The sequence below is a fragment of the Amphiprion ocellaris genome, chromosome 19 (assembly GCF_022539595.1).
Source record: "Amphiprion ocellaris isolate individual 3 ecotype Okinawa chromosome 19, ASM2253959v1, whole genome shotgun sequence".
NCBI classification, from domain to species: Eukaryota; Metazoa; Chordata; class Actinopteri; family Pomacentridae; genus Amphiprion; species Amphiprion ocellaris.
In genome coordinates, this window is record NC_072784.1 from 419,928 (window position 1) to 442,897 (window position 22,970).

Below are 22,970 nucleotides of genomic sequence, written 5' to 3' on the forward strand. Positions count from 1 at the left end.
TGTAAACAGCCAGGTGCTTCTTCATTTAAAGGAGTTAATAGTGAGTTTCAGTATCCAGGAAGGAGAAAATAAGGGTGTAGAATAGTTGTTTATAGTGAGATTTGGTTCAGCTTTGGCATCATTCCGATTTGTAGATGACAGGATTGATTCAGAGGTAGAATTGATCAACTTGGGAGGAAGATTTCAGATTTACAACTAGTAAGATTAGTGTTGGACACAAAGTCAGATAACTCCCTGAGGGGAAGGTGGAGTTACAGTGAGCAGGAATAATTCCTTCTAAACACCTCACATTCCTCTACACAAGTCCAGCAGCAGTACACACTAAATCACTGATGGATCTAAAGAGAAGTCTTGGGTTCATGTGACTTTGTGGTAGCTAGATTAAAAAAATAAGTCTTCCACTTTATAGCAGTCAGTTAAAATAACAACTTCCTCATAAGGAATGAATGAAATAAATACATTTTCCAGATCTTTCAGCTCCTCTACATTCTCTTTAGCGGTGATACTTGGACTCACCAACATCTCTTAGTTTTCTTCACCACCTGCAGACAGGTTGGGACATGTTTCTTGCTGAGGGAGAAGGACTCTGACCAACGGAACAAAGACAAAGGATATCAGCACCTTAAGAATGATAGTAAAGTTTGAGCAGACACAGATTAAAGAAATACAAAGATTTCACTAGATTTCTGATAAGATGAGATGATGTCTTTAATAACTTTAGGACTCACCTAATACACTATTACACTTGGAGACCGATCATGGAGCATGTCCGGGCTAGTTAGACGGCACTTCCTGTTTCATTGTGAAACATCAAAATTCAGGGGGCTGCCAGGGCTACATTTTTTTTATTTTTGAGGAAGATTCTAATAATTTTTGATCACTAATGCCTGTTGTACATACTGGCCAGATTTCAGGTGTGTTGGACGTAGCCCCTAGGAGGAGTTTGCGCTTAAAAATGTAAAAATTGAGATAAAACCTCAGAAACTTTGACTCATAATTTAAAATGACGCCTTGTTAGGTTTCAGTTGTGTGTCTAAGAGGCGTTTTAGTGCGTCCTGATGTCCTACACATGAATACAAATATCATAGGTTGAGGTGCAACGTGCTGCAGGGGCCACATGTTCCTAATACTGCAGGGGGGGCTGTTGAGCTATTTTGTCAGAAACATGAAACTCCTCTAAAATATCAAAATTTTCTCCCGTTCTGATGCGTGTTTTCGAGTATGTTTACAACCTCAAAAATGCATTTGTTTTTGAGGAAGAAATAATACCTTTGATGCTTAATAATGAATAATTAATCAAATCTGTTTCCTTAAAATTTCAAGACAAGAATTTATAGACTGCTGCTGCTTTACAGAACTGTTGTGTGATAAAACACGTAAATAATGAAGAAAATGTTAGATGTACCCATAAACCACATTTAATAATTATATTTTCATGTCCTTTATGTAAACCTATAATAACACCAGTCATCGTACCACAACGTTGTGCGTTCGTTTGTGTCATGCAGCCTTTTCTCACAGTCTGTCAACTTTCACTTAATGTCCAGTGACTCGTTTTCATTCTTTTAATTTCAGAATTTTCAATGTGTAATATTCCTCTTGTAATTTTAAAACTTTCAATTGCATTTTTAGTTTTTCTCTCTTCAGTTGATCAACATCTATTGTGTCTTCATCAGAAGGAGGTCCTGATGGTAGATGATTGGTTGGTTCCTCCTGAATGTAGGGTCCAGCATTAAGGGATGGTTTCACCGGACTGTAGTCTGAGGTCTTAATGGTTGAGGTCTCCAGAATGTAGGGTCCGGCATTAAGGGATGGTTCCTGAATGTAGTCTGAGGCTTTGGATGTTTGGGGACTGCTGTCAGAGGAACACTATTTTAAGTCTGTGCCACTAAATTAAGCACCTTTATGATAGAAATAATGTGACTTTCAGACCTTACCTCGTCTCCAGTTTAATCCCATGTGACTGTGCTGTGTTGAGGCCAGAGCTGGGGACATCCGGCTCTCCTGGATCCTCAGTCTGCACATTTGGAGGTGATGTTGAAGGGCCTGAAAAGTTAGAAACGTGCACTGATCAGCCACGGAATTAAAATCATCTGTCTAACACTGCACAAGTCCCACTAGTGCTGCTAAAACAGGTCTGACCCATCGTGGCTTAAACCTCACAACACCTCGATTCCAGACCTTTATAGTCCCTGTACCGCTGCAGAAAACAATACGATTCAATTCAATTCAATTCAATTCAATTCAATTCAATTCAATTCAATTCAATTCAATTCAATTCAATTCAATTCAATTCAATTCAATTCAATTTTATTTATATAGCGCCAATTACAGTCAAATTGTCTCGAGACGCTTTACAGAACCCATATGCCTGAACCCCAGAGCAAGCCAAAAGGCGACAGTTGCAAGGAAAACACCCTTTTAACAGGGAAAATAACCTCGAGCAGAACCCGGCTCTAATGTGGGGGAACCCATCTGCTGCTGGCCGGATGGGTTGAGAGGGACAGAAGAGGTAGAAAGGTAGAGATAGAGGGGTAGAGGTAGAGATAGAGGGATACAGATAGAGGGATAGAGGTAGAGGGGAAGAGGTAGAGGGATAGAGATGGAGGAGTAGAGGTAGAGATAGAGGGATACAGATAGAGGGATAGAGGTAGAGGGGAAGAGGTAGAGGGGTAGAGATAGAGGTGTAGAGGTAGAGATAGAGAGGTGGGGGGTGGGACACAAGGACCATAAAACACAGCCACACATCTGAAGCATCCAGCTCTGTGATCAGGGACACTCGAAGAAAGGACACAGAAAGAAACAGAGTGAATGTAATGCAATAATGGTATATATAGTAAATACATAGGTAGTTAGAGAAGGGCTCAGTGCATCCAGAGAGGTTCCCCAGCAGCCTAGGCCTATAGCAGCAGAACTAGGGGCAGACTAAAGGGACGTCAAGAGGGGAAGTCAGTTTTGCAAATGAAAACGCCAGCTCACCCCGTCAGGGTCACCCAGTCAGCCCTAACTATAAGCTTTGTCAAAAAGGAAGGTTTTAAGCCTGGTCTTAAAATTAGAGAGGGTGTCCGCCTCCCGAACCCAAACTGGGAGCTGGTTCCACAGGAGAAGAGCTGATAACTGAAGGCTCTGCCTCCCATTCTACTTTTAGAGATTCTAGGAACAACAAGTAAGCCTGCAGTCTGAGAGCGAAGAGTTCTGCTAGGATAATATGGTACTATCAGGTCTTTAAGATATGATGGAGATTGGTTGTTAAGAGCTTTATATGTCAGAAGAAGGATTTTGAATTCTATTCTAGATTTAACAGGAAGCCAATGAAGAAAAACCAGTAAAGGAGAAATATGATCTCTCTTGCTAACTCCCGTCAGTACTCTGGCTGCAGCATTTTGGATCAGCTGTAGATGTTTCAGAGAGCTATTGGGACAACCTGATAATAAGGAATTACAGTAGTCAAGCCTAGAAGTAACAAATGCATGGACTAGTTTTTCTGCATCACTCTGAGACAGGATGTTCCTGATTTTCACAATATTTCTCAGGTGGAAAAAGGAAGTCCTACAGATTTGTTTTATGTGTGAGTTAAAGGACATGTCCTGGTCAAAGATAACACCGAGGTTCCTCACAGTAGTACTGGAGGCCAATGTAATGCCATCCAGAGTAACTATATGCTTTGAAAGCAATTCTCTAAGATGTCTGGGGCCAAATACAATGACTTCAGTCTTGTCTGAATTTAGTAGTAAGAAATTATAGGTCATCGAGGTCTTTATGTCCTTAAGACAATCTTGCAGTCTGGCTAGCTGATTAGTTTCATTTGGCTTCATAGATAAATACAATTGAGTGTCGTCAGCATAGCAATGGAAATTAATACAGTGCTTCCTAATAATATTGCCTAAGGGAAGCATGTATAATGTGAACAGTATTGGTCCTAAGACAGAACCCTGAGGAACTCCATGATTAACCCTAGTATGCTCAGAAGAGTCATTGTTGACACGCACAAACTGGAACCTGTCTGATAAGTAGGATTTAAACCAGTCCAGTGCTGTCCCTTTAATGCCAATGGAATGTTCTAGTCGCTGTAATAAAAGTTTGTGGTCGATTGTATCGAATGCTGCACTAAGGTCCAATAAAATAAGTATAGAGACCAGTCCATTATCTGACGCTATGAGAAGGTCATTAGTAACTTTCACCAGAGCTGTTTCTGTGCTATGATGCACTCTGAAGCCTGACTAAAACTCTTCAAACAAGCTATTCCTTTGTAAATGTTCACATAATTGATTTGCAACTGTTCTTTCCAGAATTTTGGAGAGAAATGGGAGGTTGGAAATTGGTCTATAGTTGGCTAAAACATCTGGATCTAGAGTGGGCTTTTTAAGTAAAGGTTTGATTACAGCAACCTTAAAAGCCTGTGGTACATAGCCTGTTACTAGAGAGAGATTAATCAGATCCAACATTGAGGAATTAATTAAAGGTAAAGCCTCCTTGAACAGTCTAGTTGGGATAGGATCTAAATATCCATCTGGTCTTACAGCCAATTCTAAAGTATCTGTACTCGATGATACATCTGTGACATTTGCAGGAAGGGCCAGATTAATTTTTTCTCTAATCGTAATAATTTTATTTGTAAAGAAGCTCATGAAGTTGTTACTGCTCAAAGCTAAAGGAATACAAGGTTCAACAGAGCTCTGACTCTTTGTCAGCCTGGCTACAGTGCTGAAGAGAAACCTGGGGTTGTTCGATGAAGGTATGGGGAGCTCCGAGCCGCTGCATCCATGCTGCCAGATGAGCAAACCCAGTGAAGCTCTGGAGGTGTCCTGTGGGATCAGGAACCAAGACGTCAGCAGCAGATGTAAGATGGAACCTTCATAGATCAAACCACAGGTGTCCTTTCAGACTGAGATCTGGGAATTCATGAATCTGAGTCACCAACTAACCATTTCTAAACAGTTTTTATAGTGTGGAAGGATGCATTATCCTGCAGAAAGAGTCCACTGCCATCAGGGAACACCGAGAAGGGATGTACGTGGTCTTCTACAACGTTCAGTAAGTAACATCTACAGGACCAAAGGTTTCCCAGTAAATATCTCAAAGCAGCTCACCACTTCCGCTGGGTTTCCTTCTTCCTGTAGTGCATCTTGCTGTCCAGGGGAATGATTCTAACACACCCGCTGTCCACATAACGTTAAAGAAAACTCAACAGACTAGGCCTCCTTCTTCCATTGGTCCGTGGTCCAGTTCTGAAGCCTCTGTAGATGCTGTCAGCAGCAGACTGGAGCCAGAGTGGTCAGTCCTACTGGTCTGCAGCGACTCTTCCCCATCTTAGTCTCAGCTCACCTCCCTCTACCCTGTCCTCCACCCTGTCCATAAACACTTATATCCATGCAAGGTTCCCATCTAGTCAGGACTGTAAACAAACCATCCATCCATCCATCCATCCATCCATCCATCCATCCATCCATCCATCATTCATCCGTCATCCATCCATCTGTCATCCATCCATCATCCATCCATCCATCCATCCATCCATCCATCCATCCATCTGTCATCCATCCGTCATCCATCCATCATCCATCCATCATCTCTCCATACATCCATCATCTATACACAGTTTAATCCTCATCAGGGTCATGGGGGACTGGAGTCTATCCCAGCTGACTGAGGGTGAAGGTTCACCTGGACAGGTAACAGTATATCACAGGTTCACCTGGACAGGTAACAGTCTATCACAGGGCTACACATAGAGACAATCACACTCACATTCACACCTACGGACAGTTTAGAATCACCAATTAACCTCAGCATGATTCTGGACTGTGGGAGGAAGCTGGAGAACCTGGAGGAAACCCACACATGTACAGGAGAACATGGAAACTCCATGCAGAAAGATCCCAGGAAGGCCGGGACACGAACTGGGGATCTTCTAGCTGTGAGGTGACAGTGCTAACCACTGAACCACTGTGCAGTCATGAACAAACCATAGTTTTATTGTTTTAATACTAACATACAGCTAGCAGACTGAGGAGACGTTCCCTGAATATGATTAAAGGAGTTCTGGATTACAAACATATACTCCACCTGAAACATCTGCAATGATGAGAGGATCTGATGTCTGTGGGGAATAAGCATGAGCAGCTGGAGAGTCGTAGAGGTCGGCTGCTGCTGGACTGTTGTGTTCATCCTCCTTATCACTGTGTGCATCCTCATCCTCACACAAACGCTCTGCTATAAATAAATACAAATAAAACTCAAGTTACAACTGAGTCACATCACCCCACTAAAGAACGGCACTCATTTAATCACATGATACACTCAATAAAGCTAGGACAGTTATTACATTAAGATTCCCAAACCTTCTTCTGGAAGCTCTGTTGAGCTGGTCTGATCATCACTTCTGGCCTGAAGTGGAGTACAGGAGTCTGACTCTGCTGCTGGGCCGACTACCTAGTATTTGGGATGGATGACATTTACAACACAGACGTAGGACTCAGTATATTTTCCTGGTTTTATCTGTCAGAGAGCCAATAATCCATCGTATTTGTTTTGAATGGTGGGTAAAAAATAAAGTGGAAAAACAATGTGCAGCTATTTAGGAGAATTTGAGGTGGTAGCTGCATACAAAACCTAAAGAAAATGGAAGCAGATGCACATCTGTGCATGAAGGGGAGAACTGATGTGAAAGTGCAAGTTAAACCTTTTTCATAGTGGGTACTTTCAGTTCTTATCATAGGTGGAAAATCCCAAATCAGTGTTATAGCCTGAACAATGACTCAGTTTGAGGAGCAGCTCCAGTGAGCCAGCATCAGGACACACCCTGAGTGGAATAAATTACAACTGTGTTCTTCTGAAACAGGTAGGGAAGGTAGCCATGCCCTAAAGCATGTCCTGTTAAATGTTATCTACCTCTAAATGGGCCAATATTTTATAAAACAACACCATGCTGTATTAAATGACACTTCAAACTAGTGATATAAACAATAATCTCATTAGGATAATAAATACTGAGAAAACAAATCAAGTAAGAAGTCGGATTATTTTCTCATAGACTTCTAATACAGTCTTCATCATCTCCCCCTGCTGGCCATTAAAAAGAATGCAGGTTTAAATCCCTTCCTCACATCTGGATGCTACATCCGTCTTTCACATTTATCTATTCAGCATACAAACATGTCGACATTTATTACAGCTCCTAACGCAGTAGACTACAGCTACGGTTGTTTAGTTGGTTGGTTAGTTGGTTGGTTAGTTAGCTCATTAGTTGGTTGGTTAGTTGGTTGGTTATTTAGTTAGTTAGCTCATTGGTTGGTTGGTTGGTTAGTTAGTTAGCTCGTTAGTTGGTTGGTTGTTAGTTAGCTCATTGGTTGGTTGGTTGGTTGGTTAGTTGGTTGGTTAGTTAGCTCATTAGTTGGTTGGTTGGTTAGTTGGTTGGTTAGTTAGTTAGTTAGCTCATTGGTTGGTTGGTTAGTTGGTTGGTTAGTTAGCTCATTAGTTGGTTGGTTAGTTGGTTGGTTAGTTAGTTAGCTCATTGGTTGGTTGGTTGGTTGGTTAGTTAGTTCGCTCATTAGTTAGTTGGTTGGTTGGTTGGTTGGTTGGTTAGTTCGCTCATTAGTTGGTTGGTTGGTTGGTTGGTTGGTTGGTTGATTGGTTAGTTAGCTCATTAGTTGGTTGGTTAGTAAGTTAGTTAGCTCATTAGTTGGTTTGTTGGTTGGTTAGTTAGCTCATTGGTTGGTTGGTTAGTTGGTTAGTTAGTTGGTTGGTTAGTCAGTTAGCTCATTAGTTGTTTGTTTGGTTGGTTGGTTGGTTGGTTAGTTAGTTAGCTCATTAGTTGGTTGGTTGGTTATTTAGTTAGCTCATTAGTCGGTTGGTTGGCTAGTTAGTTCGCTCATTAGTTGGTTGGTTGGTTGGTTGGTTGGTTGATTGGTTAGTTAGCTCATTAGTTGGTTGGTTAGTAAGTTAGTTAGCTCATTAGTTGGTTTGTTGGTTGGTTAGTTAGTTAGCTCATTGGTTGGTTGGTTAGTTGGTTAGTTAGTTGGTTGGTTAGTCAGTTAGCTCATTAGTTGTTTGTTTGGTTGGTTGGTTGGTTGGTTAGTTAGTTAGCTCATTAGTTGGTTGGTTGGTTATTTAGTTAGCTCATTAGTCGGTTGGTTGGCTAGTTAGTTCGCTCATTAGTTGGTTGGTTGGTTCGTTAGCTGGTTAGTTTTTATTTCACTGATTGCCTTTAATTCAGTAGCGATTTAATCTTGGATCTAAATGATCTCCAAAAAGAAATAAAGGGATCATCAGACTTGTTCAGATTCATACGGGGAGCAGAAAAAAGACAAACCATCAGACCAACCACCCTGAAGCTACAATGTTAGCGTGACAGTGACATCAGAGGTGTCTGGAGATGTATTAGGGAGGATCATCTCTCCATCTTACCAGCTGGATCCTCTCCAGGGCTACCTTTACTTGTGTCTTCTTTGCTACTTGTTTATAAAATTCTGTTGCGATCAATTGTATGCATTCTGAAACAGAAGAAGAGTGATATTCATACAGGAATGGACCAACATTACGTCCAGTAATCAGGTGCTTACTGTAGGACACGTTACCTTCAGTAGCATCGTTGTCTACATGGAAATCAGCAGCAACAGTCACCTCCTCATCTTTCATTTCTCCATTTTTCACTTCCTCGTCTTTCCTCTTGTCCGGGTCTCTGACCTTTGTGTCATTTTCAGTTCCGAACCGTTCGTCCTCGCTGTCTTCTATCAGTATCACCATGTTCTCACAGTCCGGAAGCAAAATGTTCATCTTTAAGGTCTTCCTCAGCTGCTACTGCACTGTTTAAATACATTTTCTGGTTTAAGTTATGGTTTACAGAAACCTTCAGAGGGTTTATTTTCTGGCTGAATTCTCCCTCTGACCCCAGAACTCTTCTGCTACCAGCATTTATTTACTTTTTATTTCTTAAACCTTTTGTATTATTTCATTTTCTTGCTTCAATTTGCTGTCTGTGCTTCTGGATTCTGGTTAACCATTGCCAGCTCCCTGTGTTCTTTGATTGACCGGTTGTACATTATTTTTTTGTATCTGCTAGTTAATAAAGCTCATTATGTTTTTTTGAAACCTGCCATTTTTGCTTCCAGTTGATTCCTCTTCTGATGCCACACTACACGGAGACTCGCGACCTGATGGTGTGGTTTGCTGTAGGAACAACAAAAAATAAAAGATTTATTGTCACTGTCTTGCTGATGTGAATTTATTTATGCATCATAGAGTTCAGCTACCTTTGCTGTTTCCCTCCTTCTCCTGTGGTATCCCACCGTGGTCAGCAGCTCTTTCTGTGATAAATAAGTTAGATTCTTTATTTATGTATGTTCAACAAACAAAATCCCATAAAAACATTTTTTTAAAAAAATAAACTTACATCAAAGTAATACTGCAGAGGTTTCCTCTTATAGAAAATACTTGTTTTCCATTTCTTTGCCCTGCTTTTCCCCGCAATGTCCTCAAATTCAGGTGGAGTACAGAAGTCGCCCTGATACTCAATACATGGTTCACCTAAACCAGACATGATATAATATAATATAATATAATATAATATAATATAATAAAATATATTTTTCAGTATGATATAAAACATGTTTTTCAGTATGATATAAAACATGTTTTTCAGTATAATATAAAATGTGTCTTTCAGTATGATATAAAACATGTTTTTCATGTCTGTATGGATTCTGCTGTAAATGTTCAGAATGGGACGTGTTGTAAAGAGAAAGATATTCAAAATACAGTTCATGACTCTAAAAACTCACTGTTTTCTGGTGTTGTCTGGCTGTGTTCACCTTCCTCCTCACCTTCCTCCTCATCCTCCTCGTACTCATCCTCCTCATCCTCTCCATCAACATGAGCATCTGTCCAGTAATTGACTTTCTTTCGTTTTCTTAAACTATCTCTTCTGTCAGAAGTACTTTCTTCTTCCTCCTCTTCTTCATCATTGTTATCATTCTCATCATCATTCTCATCATCATCATCAAGAGGTAGGGGTCTCGCCCAAGTTCTTCTCCTCTTCATGTCTTCTTTCTAGATTAAACACACATACCTTCTCACCAGGACAAAGCTTCTGGAACAATCTCTGAAACAAAAGAGCCAGAGGACATTCAGATATCTGGGTTCTGGAAAGCGTCCTGAGACATTCTTACCTGTAGTTGGCGCTGTAAAAATAAAACTGAATTGAACATTCCTGCAGTGAGAAGTCTCTACATGTTTTCTGTTCATCTAGAAACCAGATATATAGCGGTGTTTGCTTTAGACTTCACAGACTGAGGACTGGGTCAGAATAACTTATAGTTTGTTATTTTTAACCCTTTTTTCTAAAGATGTAATTTCCCTGCTGTTATTTTTCAGGATTCACGTGTTATCCACAGGTCAGGGTGTTTATTTAGAGCTCATATGTTCAGGAATGTCTAACACTGGTTTTACAGACTTTATTAATTACACTGCTTTATTAAATATTAATAGACACATAAATCAATTTGTGGCTGCAGTAGCATTAATTATGATGGATTAACTTATTAAAACACGGTACAGCTGATTTGTGAGCTCCGCTCATGGTTCGGCTACATTCTGCTTCAATTCTTACTAAAATCAGCATCAAACTAGTAAAACGTGTCCCTCTGAAACAACATAAATAAACTAAAACGACTGCTAAATTGCAGGTTCAGTACAAAAACATGAATATACGGATCTGTCAAATGTTCAGACTGTCAATTTTATATATATATATATATATATATATATATATATATATATATATATATATATATATATATATATATATATATATATATATATATATATATATATGCAGTAGTTCAGCTACTGACAGTCCAACCCATCAAACACACAATAAAAATAACGAATAAACTATCAAGATCAGACAGATTAAATATCTACAATACAACTGAAATGATTTCTGTTATTGAGCACCTGCAAGGTTCAGGATTCAAGTTTTTTATTTCCCATCTGAGCCCAGACCTGAGCTCAGAGGAAGTCCTGCAGGACTTTCTTGGAGTCAAGTTAAAAAAAAAAAAATGAAATCAAAACAGGAAGTACAAAAAGTTCCAAAACAAAACACTCTGTGAGAGCAAGAACATATAAAATATGATCAGTGAATCTGCATCCAGCCTGTTATATCTCAGTGTGTTTTACAGAAACCGGATCATTCATTTAGCCAACAGTGGTCCATACTGCGCATGTGTGACTCACCTCGAAACACGCACAGAGTCGTTAGACACACACACACACACACACACACACACACATATATACAAATACATATATATGTGTATGTGTGTGTGTATACTCGGATTATTCCAGCGTCCACAGGTTTAACCATGACTTTGCGTTATACCGACAGATTCCATCACTTCCTCTCAATGGTTTAAACTGCAGCTCTGCGTGTTTACCTGCGCACTAATTCAGTTTATCTCATTCATGTCCGATCATTTCCTGAAATCAGTACTTCATTTATCACAGAATCACTACAAACAGCTCTACGAGTCTCTGACTTACCTCCGCTTCTCCGGAAATGAAAATGAAACTAAACTGAACACGTGAAGACACTCCTCCTCCTAACTCCAGCTCCAGATCATTCATTCATCCAGGTTAGGACTCAGTAATATGAAACTCTGGCTGTGACTGTCCCATAAAGACAAACCTCACAGTAACAGTCAGTTTATTACAGGAGCTCATAGCAGCATTCTGGTTTTATTCTGGTTCACTGATTATTAGTCCTCCAAGGAGGCGCAGTTTTGTCCAGTAGTTTACTGAATATTTATTAATAATTATATTATATATATACATTATATTTATTAATTGTAATAGTGTCTGCACATTCAGAGGCTGCACTCAGAGCTGCACACATAGACTGTATAATAAAGATTATTTATTATAATAAAGACTATTTATTATACAGTCTAGGGCCGCTACCACAACAGATGATCACTAAAATGCACAACTTACAGTTAAAATACACAAGTTATGGTTTTAAAGGATGATTTCACTCAAACTATGCTTAGACTTTAAAAGGTTTTTTCAAGAAATTTTCCACTTTTATTTTGTCCCCAGTTAGTTTGTCTACAGATCTGGAGGCTGAACTTTCAGGACCACACTGAGTATTCCACACAAAGTACTACTTCATGTATACCTAAGATTTTAAAGGTTTAATTCACCCAGATAGTATTTATTACAACACCATAACTCGTTGCTTAGACTGGCATCTGGACAAACTGTGTAATTATCAGGTAAAATAATGGAATCATCTGTAACGGCCTTTATGGTCTAGATCTGAAACAGAACGTCTGAAAGGTTGGAAAGAGGTGAAGTAGATACATACATGACATACATTACATACATATGTACAATGCATACATACATACCATCAAATAAAAAATAAAGCTGAACACACTGAGGTAAATCAGCTCTATGACTCCTGCTGTTTAATCTCTGATCTCACTTCCTCCTGACAGACACAGAGACAGACATTAATATTAGCAGATATCACACTGATATAGCCCATAAACTGGACATATTTCACTTTCTTACCTTGGTAAAATATATTTTATTTTAACATTTCATGCCACTATACTCCTGTCTGAAGTGAGACTGAACTATCTTCCCTCTTTCTTCAGCTCTTTTTTCCAACCAGAGAACAAAGTTCCTCCATTTCACTGAACTATTAGACAGCATGATCCCTGCAGGGTTCACAGAAACACTTAGAAAGGTACATTCACTAACACTGGTGCTCCTTATTAAGGTGGAAACAACTTCTACTAGTAAATAGTTCAAATACATTTTAGGACATTGTGTTAATTTAAATGTTTCCTCCTTTACCTTTGATGGTAAACCAGACCACTGACCTGCTCAGCCTCCTGGAAGACAGATGTTGTGTGTGTGTGTGTGTGTGTTGTGTGTGTGTGTGTTTCTCTTTTCCTTTCTAAAGGTAATACACCTGGAGAATCAGTCCAGGTCCAACTAGAGATCGGTTTCCTCATTTTTGAGAGGAGACTCACATAAAGTTGTCTTTATTTCTCCTTTAATTACAAATGAATAACTCTTTCTATCATTTCATTTTCTTACTCCTCACATCTCTTAGACTCACGGGGACTCAGCAGTATTAGTTAGTTTAAAAAAAAAACTTGCTTCTAGTTTTTTTAAAATCTGCCTTTGTGTCCACAGTTGGGTCCTCTCCTGACATTCTACGTTTTTTGTTGTGTCTGTGTCCATTAATGTTGTCCTGAAGTCTCATTTAAGACCGTCACAGGAAGAAATTCATATATTCAGGTAAAAAAATAGAAGAAGTCTTACCTGCCAGGTGGGTGATCTACTGTCTGATCAGGCCAAGTGTCTCCTTACGGATTAAAAGCTGTTTTCCAGGAGGTCAGCGGTGCAGTAGAGTTCTACTAGCGTGTTCTGTGATGTTTCTGCAGCAGGTCAGGTTAAGTAAAACTGCAAATAAGAAATTACAGCAACCTGCAGCTTTTATATCACATGATACACAGTAAACGCATGCAGTAAATATACACATACATGTGGAAATGTCTGGACTTTTGTGTGTGTGGGAGATGTTTTCATGGATCAGGGATGTGTTTGGATATTTTGTCTCAGCAGACAGAAGCTCCTGCAGCACCTGATGAAGAGAGACCCTGGTTTATTTGAGCTGCTATAAAGTTCACCTTTGTACCTCCAGCACCATAACACAACTAAAACACTTTAAAGTGGCAGAATTATTTTAATAAAACAGTCCTGATTCCTCAGAGAAGCTTTAATATAAATAATTCCAGCTGATAAACCTTAAGTCTGTGCTGCCAGATATGTAGAAGAACACAGAACCTTCATCTACTGCTAGATTCTAAATTATTTCTGCTGTTTCTGGTGTATAAATACATACATCACTGTCAGTTTAGAGAAGTTTAGGTAGTTTGTGCTGCTGTGTCACACTGCAGGTATTAATTAAAGGTAAAGAGAGGATCTGACACACAACCAGCTGAGCAGCAAAGAAGATTTTATTAGTAGTAAAATGAAACCTGAACAACATTTTACAGTCACACTGCTAGATATCACTCTAAAATACATATTATACAATATACCAAATTATTTCTATATTAATTCATTAAAAACATGATTAAACCTGCTTTAATCAGGTTTGCTGTAGCAGCATTTTTACAGTTATCTGATGGTGGATTCATCCAGAGTTAACAAGAAGCAAATAGAATTTGACCATAGGTTGCTTCTAAAAAATGTTTTCTGAGCAATTTCTCTGAAATAAAACAGATTCTATTTCTTACATTCATCACAGAATTGATTGATAAAGACTGAATTACTAACAATGCTCCTAGGGATTGACCGATATGGGTTTCCAGGGCCAATATCGATTATCGGTGATCGAGAAAGGCTGATAACCAAGAACTGGATGAGATAAGCATATAATGTAAACCTTTCCTTCATATCTAGTGTTTTTTAATTAATAAGAGTGACTATAATTGAATAGCAGTTAAATTGTTAAAAATAATTATTTGTAAAATAAACATTGTTTAATTCCAATCCGCCTGCTGTCTGCTCTGTGCGACTCTCACATCTGGGTTGACATTTATCCTGTACCATAAGACCGCCATATTTTTCCTGGAATAGTTGGATACATCTTGAAGAGCATCCAAATCCAAACCCCTGCTACAACTAATAGGAACCCAGCTGGCAGCTGAAGAGCCCAACCAGCCAGCAGACCCACCAATAGCACCGACATGATCACCTTCAGAATCTTCATGAAGTAGGAGTTCTTGCCAACTTTCTCCTCTGCAGCTTTTCTTGAGCTCTCCTCCTCTTCTCTCCACATCTCCTTTATCTTCACCTTCAGCTGTTCCCCCTTGAAATGCTTCTGCAGAACTTTCACCTTGAGTCTGATGACTTGGTCTCTCTCTGCCAGGATGCTCTCCTGCTTCCTTCTGATCCTCCTCTCCTCTTCGGGGTACAGCTCTGTCTTGTAGTAACCTCCTCCGTTCAGGGCCTTCAGGGTCTGGATCTTCTGCACCAAGCTGGTCACCTGCGATGGGTCCTCCGGGTTTTTGTTGTTGAAGACGTGGAAGCCACCCCTGCACTTGCATATGAAGCTGCGGAGGCTGGCGTTGCTGTCTGTAATGACATTGTCTATAGACTTCTCGTTCAGGTGGTCCCCATGGGTGAACAGCACGATGGTGTAGTCCCAAACTCTGGGGCCAAAAATTGCTTCGGTCAGGGTGTTGGTGTCCTGGTCCTCCTGGGTCATTCTTCCCACTGGGATCACGAACACAAAGACGTGAGGTCCTGGCTCCTGGAGCTTCACACGCTGGAGAATCTCCCGAACTATTTCGTCCTTGTTGCATCCTTTCATAAAAAGCCCTGGCGTGTCGATCACAGTGACTGGCATGTCGTCCACCATCCCACTCTCCCTCTCACAGTGGATAGTGACTCTCTTCAGTTCCACGTCCGATTTAAACACCTTCTTATTGAGGATGTTGTTCCCACTGGAGCTCTTTCCTGCTCCACTCTTTCCAATAAGCATGATCCTGAGAGGCTCTGTGGAATGAACAGATGACAGACTGATGATGGTGGCAGTGATTCAGTTGTACCCTGCACTTTAAACTAACAAACGATAATTCTAGGATCTGCAGCTGCTTTGAAATGCTTCAAGTGACTTTTTTACAAATGTTTTTGTTAAAGTCAATGATTTGCTTTTTCAGATCTATGCTGAGCTCCTCAGACTTTCATTCTGTAATGTTTGTCTAATTAAAGTATCACATGGGACCTAATTAAATTAACTCACAGGAGTCACCAGCTGTAGTCAAACATAATCACTCACAGGAGTTTTGTCTGAGCAATTTAGTTTTTGTTCAGAAATCATGTTGTCTTCATTTTCATTTCTCATCCTTGCTTTAGGTGTTTAACATTTTATGTTTATTAATATGAAGGTGGTCTTCATAGCCACCTTCACAGACCTGGTCAAGGCCTTTGATTCAGTAGACCACATGATCCTTCTGCAAGGATCTCTAGCATCGGCCTGTCCTCAAGCTCTATTAACTGGTTTGCCAGCTACCTTAATAATCGTATACAGGGAGTAAAGTCAAAGAACTTTATGTCGGATAATATACCTGTTAACATACCTGTAACCCAACCTGTAAATGAGAGTAAAGTCCACTGACCTACATGTATATCTGTTAGTTAAAAGGCAGTAAAACACGAGAGCAACAGCATGTTGCAATTTCTGAATGACAAAATTAGTGTTTAAAAATAAAATGATCAAACACACTTCACAACATTACAACATGAGATATGAAGCACCTCAGGCAGCACAAGTTCTATAGGAAACTTCTTACTGTCTTTACCATCTTTGAAATTCTATACTTTAGATAAAGACAACAAACACAACTCTGCTAAACTCACTCTCTGTATCCCTCTGCTCTTCAGTCTGACCTACAGCTGACTAACATACATTATTCAGACTCTGTTCGCAGTGAGACATGATTCAGGATTTCCTGTAATGGGCTGAGCAACGTGGTGCACGTGGTGCACGGCCACAACAGCCCAGAGGAACTGGCTTACTGAAACAGAGAGCTGAACCAAAACTTGTACAAGTTAAGAGTTCACTGACCTTGGCCTCGTGTTGCATCATCTCCGCTGTTAGGGTTCATGGCAGAAGCAGATCCAGATGTTGTCTAAAACCAAAGCGGTAAAAACCACAGCTGTAATGTAATGTCAGCACTCTGCTGGTGAAGCTTCCTTGTTCAGACGTGTTCCTCTTTGCTTTATACTGACAAACATGAAAGTGAAACTAAGCATGGAGACCTGAGGAGGGGCCGGACAGTTCATGCTTTTACAAGTTTAGAAGTCCAAGAGTGTAAATCACAGCTCAGTCTGCAATAAACGCTTTACTTTTTGAAAAAGTAATGATTTCAGGTAGAATTTCAGTGACTTTATAGCAGCAATGAAACTATTCTTTAGTGCTGGTTATCAGCTGATGTGAACCACATGAAAGACACGTTTGATTAAAAATGAGTTGTGGAGAAATCCCCTCCTCGACTGTGGCTGATTATTTCTTCTACTGCTTCCTGTTTGCTTCATGACCATCAAAATGCTCACGATCACCACCTCTCATGTTGAAATGATACAGATCTGCACAGGAACCATCTACAAGTCAAGAGTTCATTTTACACTCTTACTACAGCAGCTATAGTCCCGATGCAGAGCTCATGGTTGGAGTCCGAGCCATGGTTATTTACTGCAGGTCATTCCTCCTCTTTCATCCACATCTTTCCTGTCTCTCTCTCTCCACTGTCCTATATTATAAACCCTAAAAAAGGTCAAAAACCCACAAAATTCTTGCAATTTGTGCTCTTGAAGGACTTCTGTTAAAGAGTACTATAAACCACCTTTCGTCAAATTTTGACAGGTCCCAATCAGAAGCTGCCATGTCACAACCGGAAGTCCCACCCACCACGCCCCCAACGGTTGTTTTTTACTGGAAGTCCCGCCTTCCCGTACCCTAATCTGCGTAGCAACCCTAATCTGCGTAGCAACCCCTAACCCTAACCAACCGGAAGTCCCTCCCTCTTTAACCGACAGAAGCTTATCTCAAGGGAACCAGACTTGTCCCCCCACCCCTCCCTTTTGTCCTATGACAGAGCTTTTAAACGGTCTTTGAGACAAACCCGGGAAATTTGAACTAAAAAAGTTCTGTCTAGCGTTATCTCCAGCTTTTTCTCTAGCTTTTCACCTTTCTCTCTCCATTTTGCATCCTCTGAACCAAAATGCTACTGTCCAGTATTTCTCCCCATACCTCTCACCGGGACCAGAGGCGTCCGTTTGAACACAAGAACCCTCTTCCTCTCTACCTCTCCCTCCCACCGGAAGTCCCTCCTTAACTGACAGAGGCTTATCTAAGCAGAACCAGACATGTCCCCCTCACTCTCCCCTCTCTGCATTCTTATAGACTCTTCTGTTTTTCCATCCTCTGACAGTTTTTTTAACGGTCTTTGAGAGACAAACCCTGGAAATTTGAAGTATAAAAGTTGTCTAGCATTATCTCCAGCTTTTCTCTCGCTTTTTCTCCTCTCTCCCCTTCCTGCATCCTCTGAACCAAAACTTCTGCATCAGTGTTTCTCCTCAACACCTCTAAGCAGAACCAGAGGTGTCCATGTGAACAAAATGCTGCTGTTCAGCTTTCCTCCCCACCCTCCCCTCCCTGTGTCCTCTGAACAAAAAAAAAAGTGCTACTGTCCAGTGTTTCTCCCCACACCTCTAATCATGACCAGACATGTCCCCCTCTCCCCTCCCTGCATCCAAAGACAGAGGTTTATCAGTCTAGACGGGAGAGGTGTCCGTCTGAACAAAAAAGTCTACTGTCTAGTGTGTCTCTCCACCCATCCCCACACCTCTCCACCAGACCAGATGTGCACCCGGGAAATTTGAACAAAAGGTACATTGGACAGCTTTTCTGTTGAGGGGGTTGGTGAGGAGGATGATGACCATATCGCTGTATTGATCTGAGAGTGTAGACGCTAAGAAGAGCACAGGAAAGATAGTAGCTGATTTAACAAATGCTATGTGATCATGACAAGATGCAAAGATAACTAACACTGAAAACGGCTGACTGTGACCTGCCGTACCGCTGATTGTTTGTAGGAGACTCCTGCTGAGAGAGACTGCAGCAAAGGCTGACTGTTGGAACTAAACAAAACTAGTTGCTCATTCGTAAACTGAAATGTGGGGACCAGAATAAATGAGGGGTGGAGGTACAGCCTACATCCACAAAGCCATAATTCAAGCTGTGCATTCAATTAGGACATAGGCATTTAGATCACCATTAGACACGGGACCCTTTAACTGTGGCTGAAACTCTGAGGTGCTTTACAGGCTCTGAAGTAGGCTTCTTGTTTGTTTTTTTTTACAGCAACTTTATAATTCCTTGGGTGAGGCCCAACTTCAAGTACTCTGCTTCTCTTAAAACCAATGTGACAGGGCAGCTTCAATAAGGACATTTCACTATTTCACTGACTACAAACTCATGTTTTATTACCTGACGTATATCTCAGTAACAGAAAGAGACAATAATGTGATGTTTGGTCTCATTTGACAATTTTCATGAGGAAGATAAGAAGTATGCAAGAATCAGCGAAAATATCCAAGAATTAACTAATGACGAATCTGAGGACAGGACTCAAAATAAAACAAAGCAAAAAAAGGGGAGCTCTGCGTCTATCAGCTGGAGGAGGGTGAAACGCCGAGGCCTCTAGTCGTCTCAGCCACGCTGACCTCCAACAACTGGAGCATGCTGAAGATGGTCATGCAGCAGCATCTCCGAGAGACTTCTCAGGAAAAAATATAGCCGAGCCTGTACCCTCTAAACGGCCGAGGTTGGAAAACCTCCCCGCTTGCATAGAGGTGCACCTGAAAAGAGTGGTATGGCAATCCAAAGTAGTGGGATCTGGTAGATGGTACTTCGGAACCACCCTCTGATCAATGGGAAAGAAGAAGAAACCTGCAGAGTTCTTTGTTTTGGAGAGTTATAACGCTGACTGTGGGGTATTCCATACTGTTCTGGTCTTGCTGTTGGGTGCATGGATTGAGTGAATGGAGAAGGCCGCAGAAAAGATCACCACTTTCTTCTCTAACTGTCAGAGTTGGAGGGATACTCTATCTGTCAAAAAACTTTATCATTCTAAGATCACACCCTCTACTTCTCAGTCGCACCTCTTTTTCCAGTCATTACACCATCACCACCCACCCCTATGTGTTATAAAGATGGTCAATGAAACCGATGATCGCAGAGACTTGCAACCTGCCTACTGATCAACCTGAGCGCGGTCAACCAGTAGCAACAGCAGCCCCAGAAGCATCTCACACCGACCACTGTGCAGCCAGCGTGGTACCCGCATCCCAGAAGGCTCTTTGGTTCTGCTGACTCGGAGGGGGATTTGATGGAGCTTGACAATTCTCCGGTACCTAGCACGCCTACCCTTTTTGCAGGCCGTTCTGAGCCAGCTCCTCCTGGATACCCGGCAGCCCCAACACCAGCAGAAGCAGCACCACCGGCACCTTCAGCATCAATACCACCGACACCAGCACCACCACCACCAGCAGCAGCATCAGCAGCAGCGCCCCCATCACCACCACCACCACCAGGGGAGGGTAGCAAGGGGGATGAGGCTGACAGGCTGTTGTCAAAGGCCTTCTTTGGCGTGGTGAAAACAGCCATACTTTATCTCCTCGATAAAGTTCTGGAAACATACAGGGAGAGTTGCTACGGATGCCTGACCGACCATTATAGCCAGAAAGATCACCCATGCCTGGAAACAATTACGTCTCATTTCTACCAAGACAACTTTTACACCATCATCAGCAAGCTCTACACTCCCAACTTTATCCCCACCATCCAGCACCTCTTAACCCTGCATAACTTCCCCACGGAGGAGAAACGCATCAGAATTGCTGCCGGAACTGTTTTGTTTGACCTGAGATCAGAGGCGTACGTCCAGCATACCATCAACAATATGTACTGCGCTCTGATGAAAAACCACAACACCGTCAAATTGGCAGACCTTGCAACGGTGGCCTACATATGGAAGCAACCCGCAACACCCCAACACGTAAATGCCTGAAGTGATGGGGAATTACTTGCGACAGAAGTGGAGAGACACACAACCGTGTCTCATCTCATGTTTTGCGCTGAATAGTTTTTAGTACTTATTTTCTAAAAAAAAAAAAAAAAAATGAAATAAATAAAAACTGTTTTAGTTTGTACTGCTTGTTGTTTTCTAAAAAATGTTTTTATGAAATGTTCTTTTTAAAAATTGTTTTTGGTTAGAATAGTTTTTTATAAAGTGTTTTCTGTAAAAATGTTTTTTTTACAAAACGTTGTTTTCTAAAAAATGTTTTTGTGTAGAATAGTTTTTTTTTAAATTTTGTTTGATTAGGTTTTACCGCTTGTTGTTTTCAAGAATTATAAAATATTTTTGTGTAGAATAGTCTTTATAAAATGTTTTCAAAAAAAATGTTTTTGTGTAGAAAAGTTTTTATAAAATGTTGTTAGTACTTGTTTTCTAAAAAATATTTAAAAATAAAAAATGTTTTATTTTAAAACAAATAAATAAAATACTTTTAGTACTTTTTCAAAAAAAATTTAAAAATGTTTTGCACTGAATAGTTTTTAGTATGTTTTCTTACAAAAATAAATAAAAAATGTTTTTAGTACTTGTTTTATTAAAAAAGTAAATAAATAAAATGTTTTGTGCAGAATAGTTTTTAGTACTTGTTTTATAAAATGTTTTACTACTTGTTTTCAAAACATTATTAAACGTTTCCTTTGAATCACAGTTTAAGATGTCGTGTTTCATGAATGGTAACTCTATGAATGTGTTGTTGCCCAATTGCAGGCTGGACTCAAGGCAAACTTGACATTTTCCTCCTCTGTTGTTTCAGCTTAATTTATTTGATGGTGAGACACAGGAGGCAAAAGTGTAGATGTTGTGTTGGCAAATTTACAGGCCTAATCACTGGAGGTAAAGCGAAAAAACTTTTTCTATTGCCTGCTTTTGGTCAGCACCCAAACCCTCGAGAGTTCATTTGAATCTCTGTGACAATGTGGCATACATTGTTGAACTTTTCTTTTCAGTTCTTGTTTGAAAGTGCATTTTTATGTTATGGTTGATTATCTTATGATTCCTCTCCTCACTAGTTCCTCCCTACGGCATCTCCTATGCTGTCACCCTTAAAATGTTTAGATGGAAAGAGACAATCGGACCTCAAAGCTCTGCAGATACAAAAACATGAAGAAACCCAACCTTCCCCTATTTTTTCTTTCTTTTTTTCTTTTTTCTGTCAGTGTTCGGTGTGTGTTGTGTAGTGTGACTCCAATAAGTTGTCCTCCCTCCCCATGTGTAGACTGGCCTGTTGAATCCTGCTCTGCCCAAACAATCCCTGCTGTGAACTCAGCACAGGTTCTGTTCAGTGATGGCTAGCCCTTCTTTCTTTGCCTTTTCTCACCAGAAGTTAGTAGCTCTCCAGAAATTAGAATTTGTTTTTATTCAAGTGAAATTGTTAAAGGGCACTGTGGTGTGACATGATGTCACGAGTGCACATGTCCAGACTGTGAATATAAATTGTACACCGAGTGTGTAATGTAGCACCGGGTGCGCTCGTCTCCTCCATGGGCTGTGTGATTGTGTAAAAAATGATCAGTCGTGGCTTTTTCTGAAAGATCAGTGGGAGACATTTGATACTTTTCATCCTGCTCATCTTTATGTGCATGACCTGTTTTGTCGTACGCTGAATGTTGTACAATACATGCAGCTGCATGTTTAAAGAAAATCCTTAAAGGAAAATCTTTTGCATTTTTGATTCAAAAGGTATGTCATATCTACTTTTTAAATGTATTACAAATATCTGTATGTTTGGTTTACCGCCTTGTCACTGAACTGTTAAACTTAGCATGTAGAGAAAACAGCTTGCTTTGTGGGAAAAGTCCTGCATTTAATTTTAATCATGACATTTTTTCTGCTGAAAAACAACAGTCGTGGTAGAACCAGTGTTAAGCCATTTTACTTGCAAGAATTGCTATTTGTGCCGAAGATATATTTAAAATGTTTAAGACATTTTTTGTTGTGTCAGGCTGTATGTATTGTAAAGTGTATAGACAGTTACATTGAATTTTGGAAACAAAGTTTTAAAGTTAAAAACGTCTTGCATGCTCGTTTGTTTTTTATTCTTCTTTTCTGTCTGACATGATGCTGAAGATGTGGGACTAATCAGAGAACAGAGGAACGGAAAAGTGAAATTACACTGAAATGTTAGGAGTGTACTAGGAATAGATTCACCTCAGTGATTGTAGTCGTATTTAAAGCAGACGTACAAACGCAGTACTTATTCTCTCTGTTAGAGTTGGAGCTGTGTAATGTTAATTCATTGTATTTTGTAAT

General features: G+C 40.3%; 2 protein-coding genes across 4 annotated transcripts; both read right to left on the reverse strand.

Annotated features, from left to right (window-relative positions):
* Positions 1-1,395: 1,395 nt before the first annotated feature.
* Positions 1,396-10,572, reverse strand: LOC111587481 (probable serine/threonine-protein kinase kinX). 3 transcript variants are annotated; one of them, XM_055005514.1, is made up of 10 exons: positions 9,822-10,572; positions 9,392-9,525; positions 9,252-9,305; positions 9,096-9,168; positions 8,577-8,756; positions 8,407-8,492; positions 6,342-6,432; positions 6,067-6,213; positions 1,938-2,046; positions 1,396-1,855 (listed from the first exon to the last, which is right to left on the reverse strand). In XM_055005514.1, the coding sequence occupies exons 1-10, from the start codon at positions 10,036-10,038 to the stop codon at positions 1,558-1,560; spliced, it is 1,389 nt and encodes a 462-aa protein (XP_054861489.1). In that variant the 5' UTR covers positions 10,039-10,572; the 3' UTR covers positions 1,396-1,557. The 3 variants fall into 3 exon arrangements, with proteins under 3 accessions (XP_054861489.1, XP_054861488.1, XP_054861487.1); XM_055005513.1 differs by having other exon boundaries at positions 1,396-1,852; positions 9,780-10,571; XM_055005512.1 differs by having other exon boundaries at positions 9,780-10,570.
* Positions 10,573-14,012: 3,440 nt separating this feature from the next.
* LOC111587484 (GTPase IMAP family member 9-like) lies at positions 14,013-17,440 on the reverse strand. The gene is made up of 2 exons (XM_023297454.3): positions 16,649-17,440; positions 14,013-15,576 (listed from the first exon to the last, which is right to left on the reverse strand). The coding sequence occupies exons 1-2, from the start codon at positions 16,686-16,688 to the stop codon at positions 14,615-14,617; spliced, it is 1,002 nt and encodes a 333-aa protein (XP_023153222.1). The 5' UTR covers positions 16,689-17,440; the 3' UTR covers positions 14,013-14,614.
* Positions 17,441-22,970: the final 5,530 nt, after the last annotated feature.

Coding starts and splice junctions, on each gene's coding strand:
- LOC111587484 (XM_023297454.3), bottom strand. CDS start 16,688: ATGAACCCTAACAGCGGAGATGATGCAACACGAGGCCAAG. Junction 15,577..16,648: donor TGATGCAACACGAGGCCAAG/GTCAGTGAACTC, acceptor TTCATTCCACAG/AGCCTCTCAGGATCATGCTT.
- LOC111587481 (XM_055005512.1), bottom strand. CDS start 10,038: ATGAAGAGGAGAAGAACTTGGGCGAGACCCCTACCTCTTGATGATGAT. Junction 9,526..9,779: donor CCAGACAACACCAGAAAACA/GTGAGTTTTTAG, acceptor TGTCTGGTTTAG/GTGAACCATGTATTGAGTAT. Junction 6,214..6,341: donor AACAGAGCTTCCAGAAGAAG/GTTTGGGAATCT, acceptor ATTTATTTATAG/CAGAGCGTTTGTGTGAGGAT.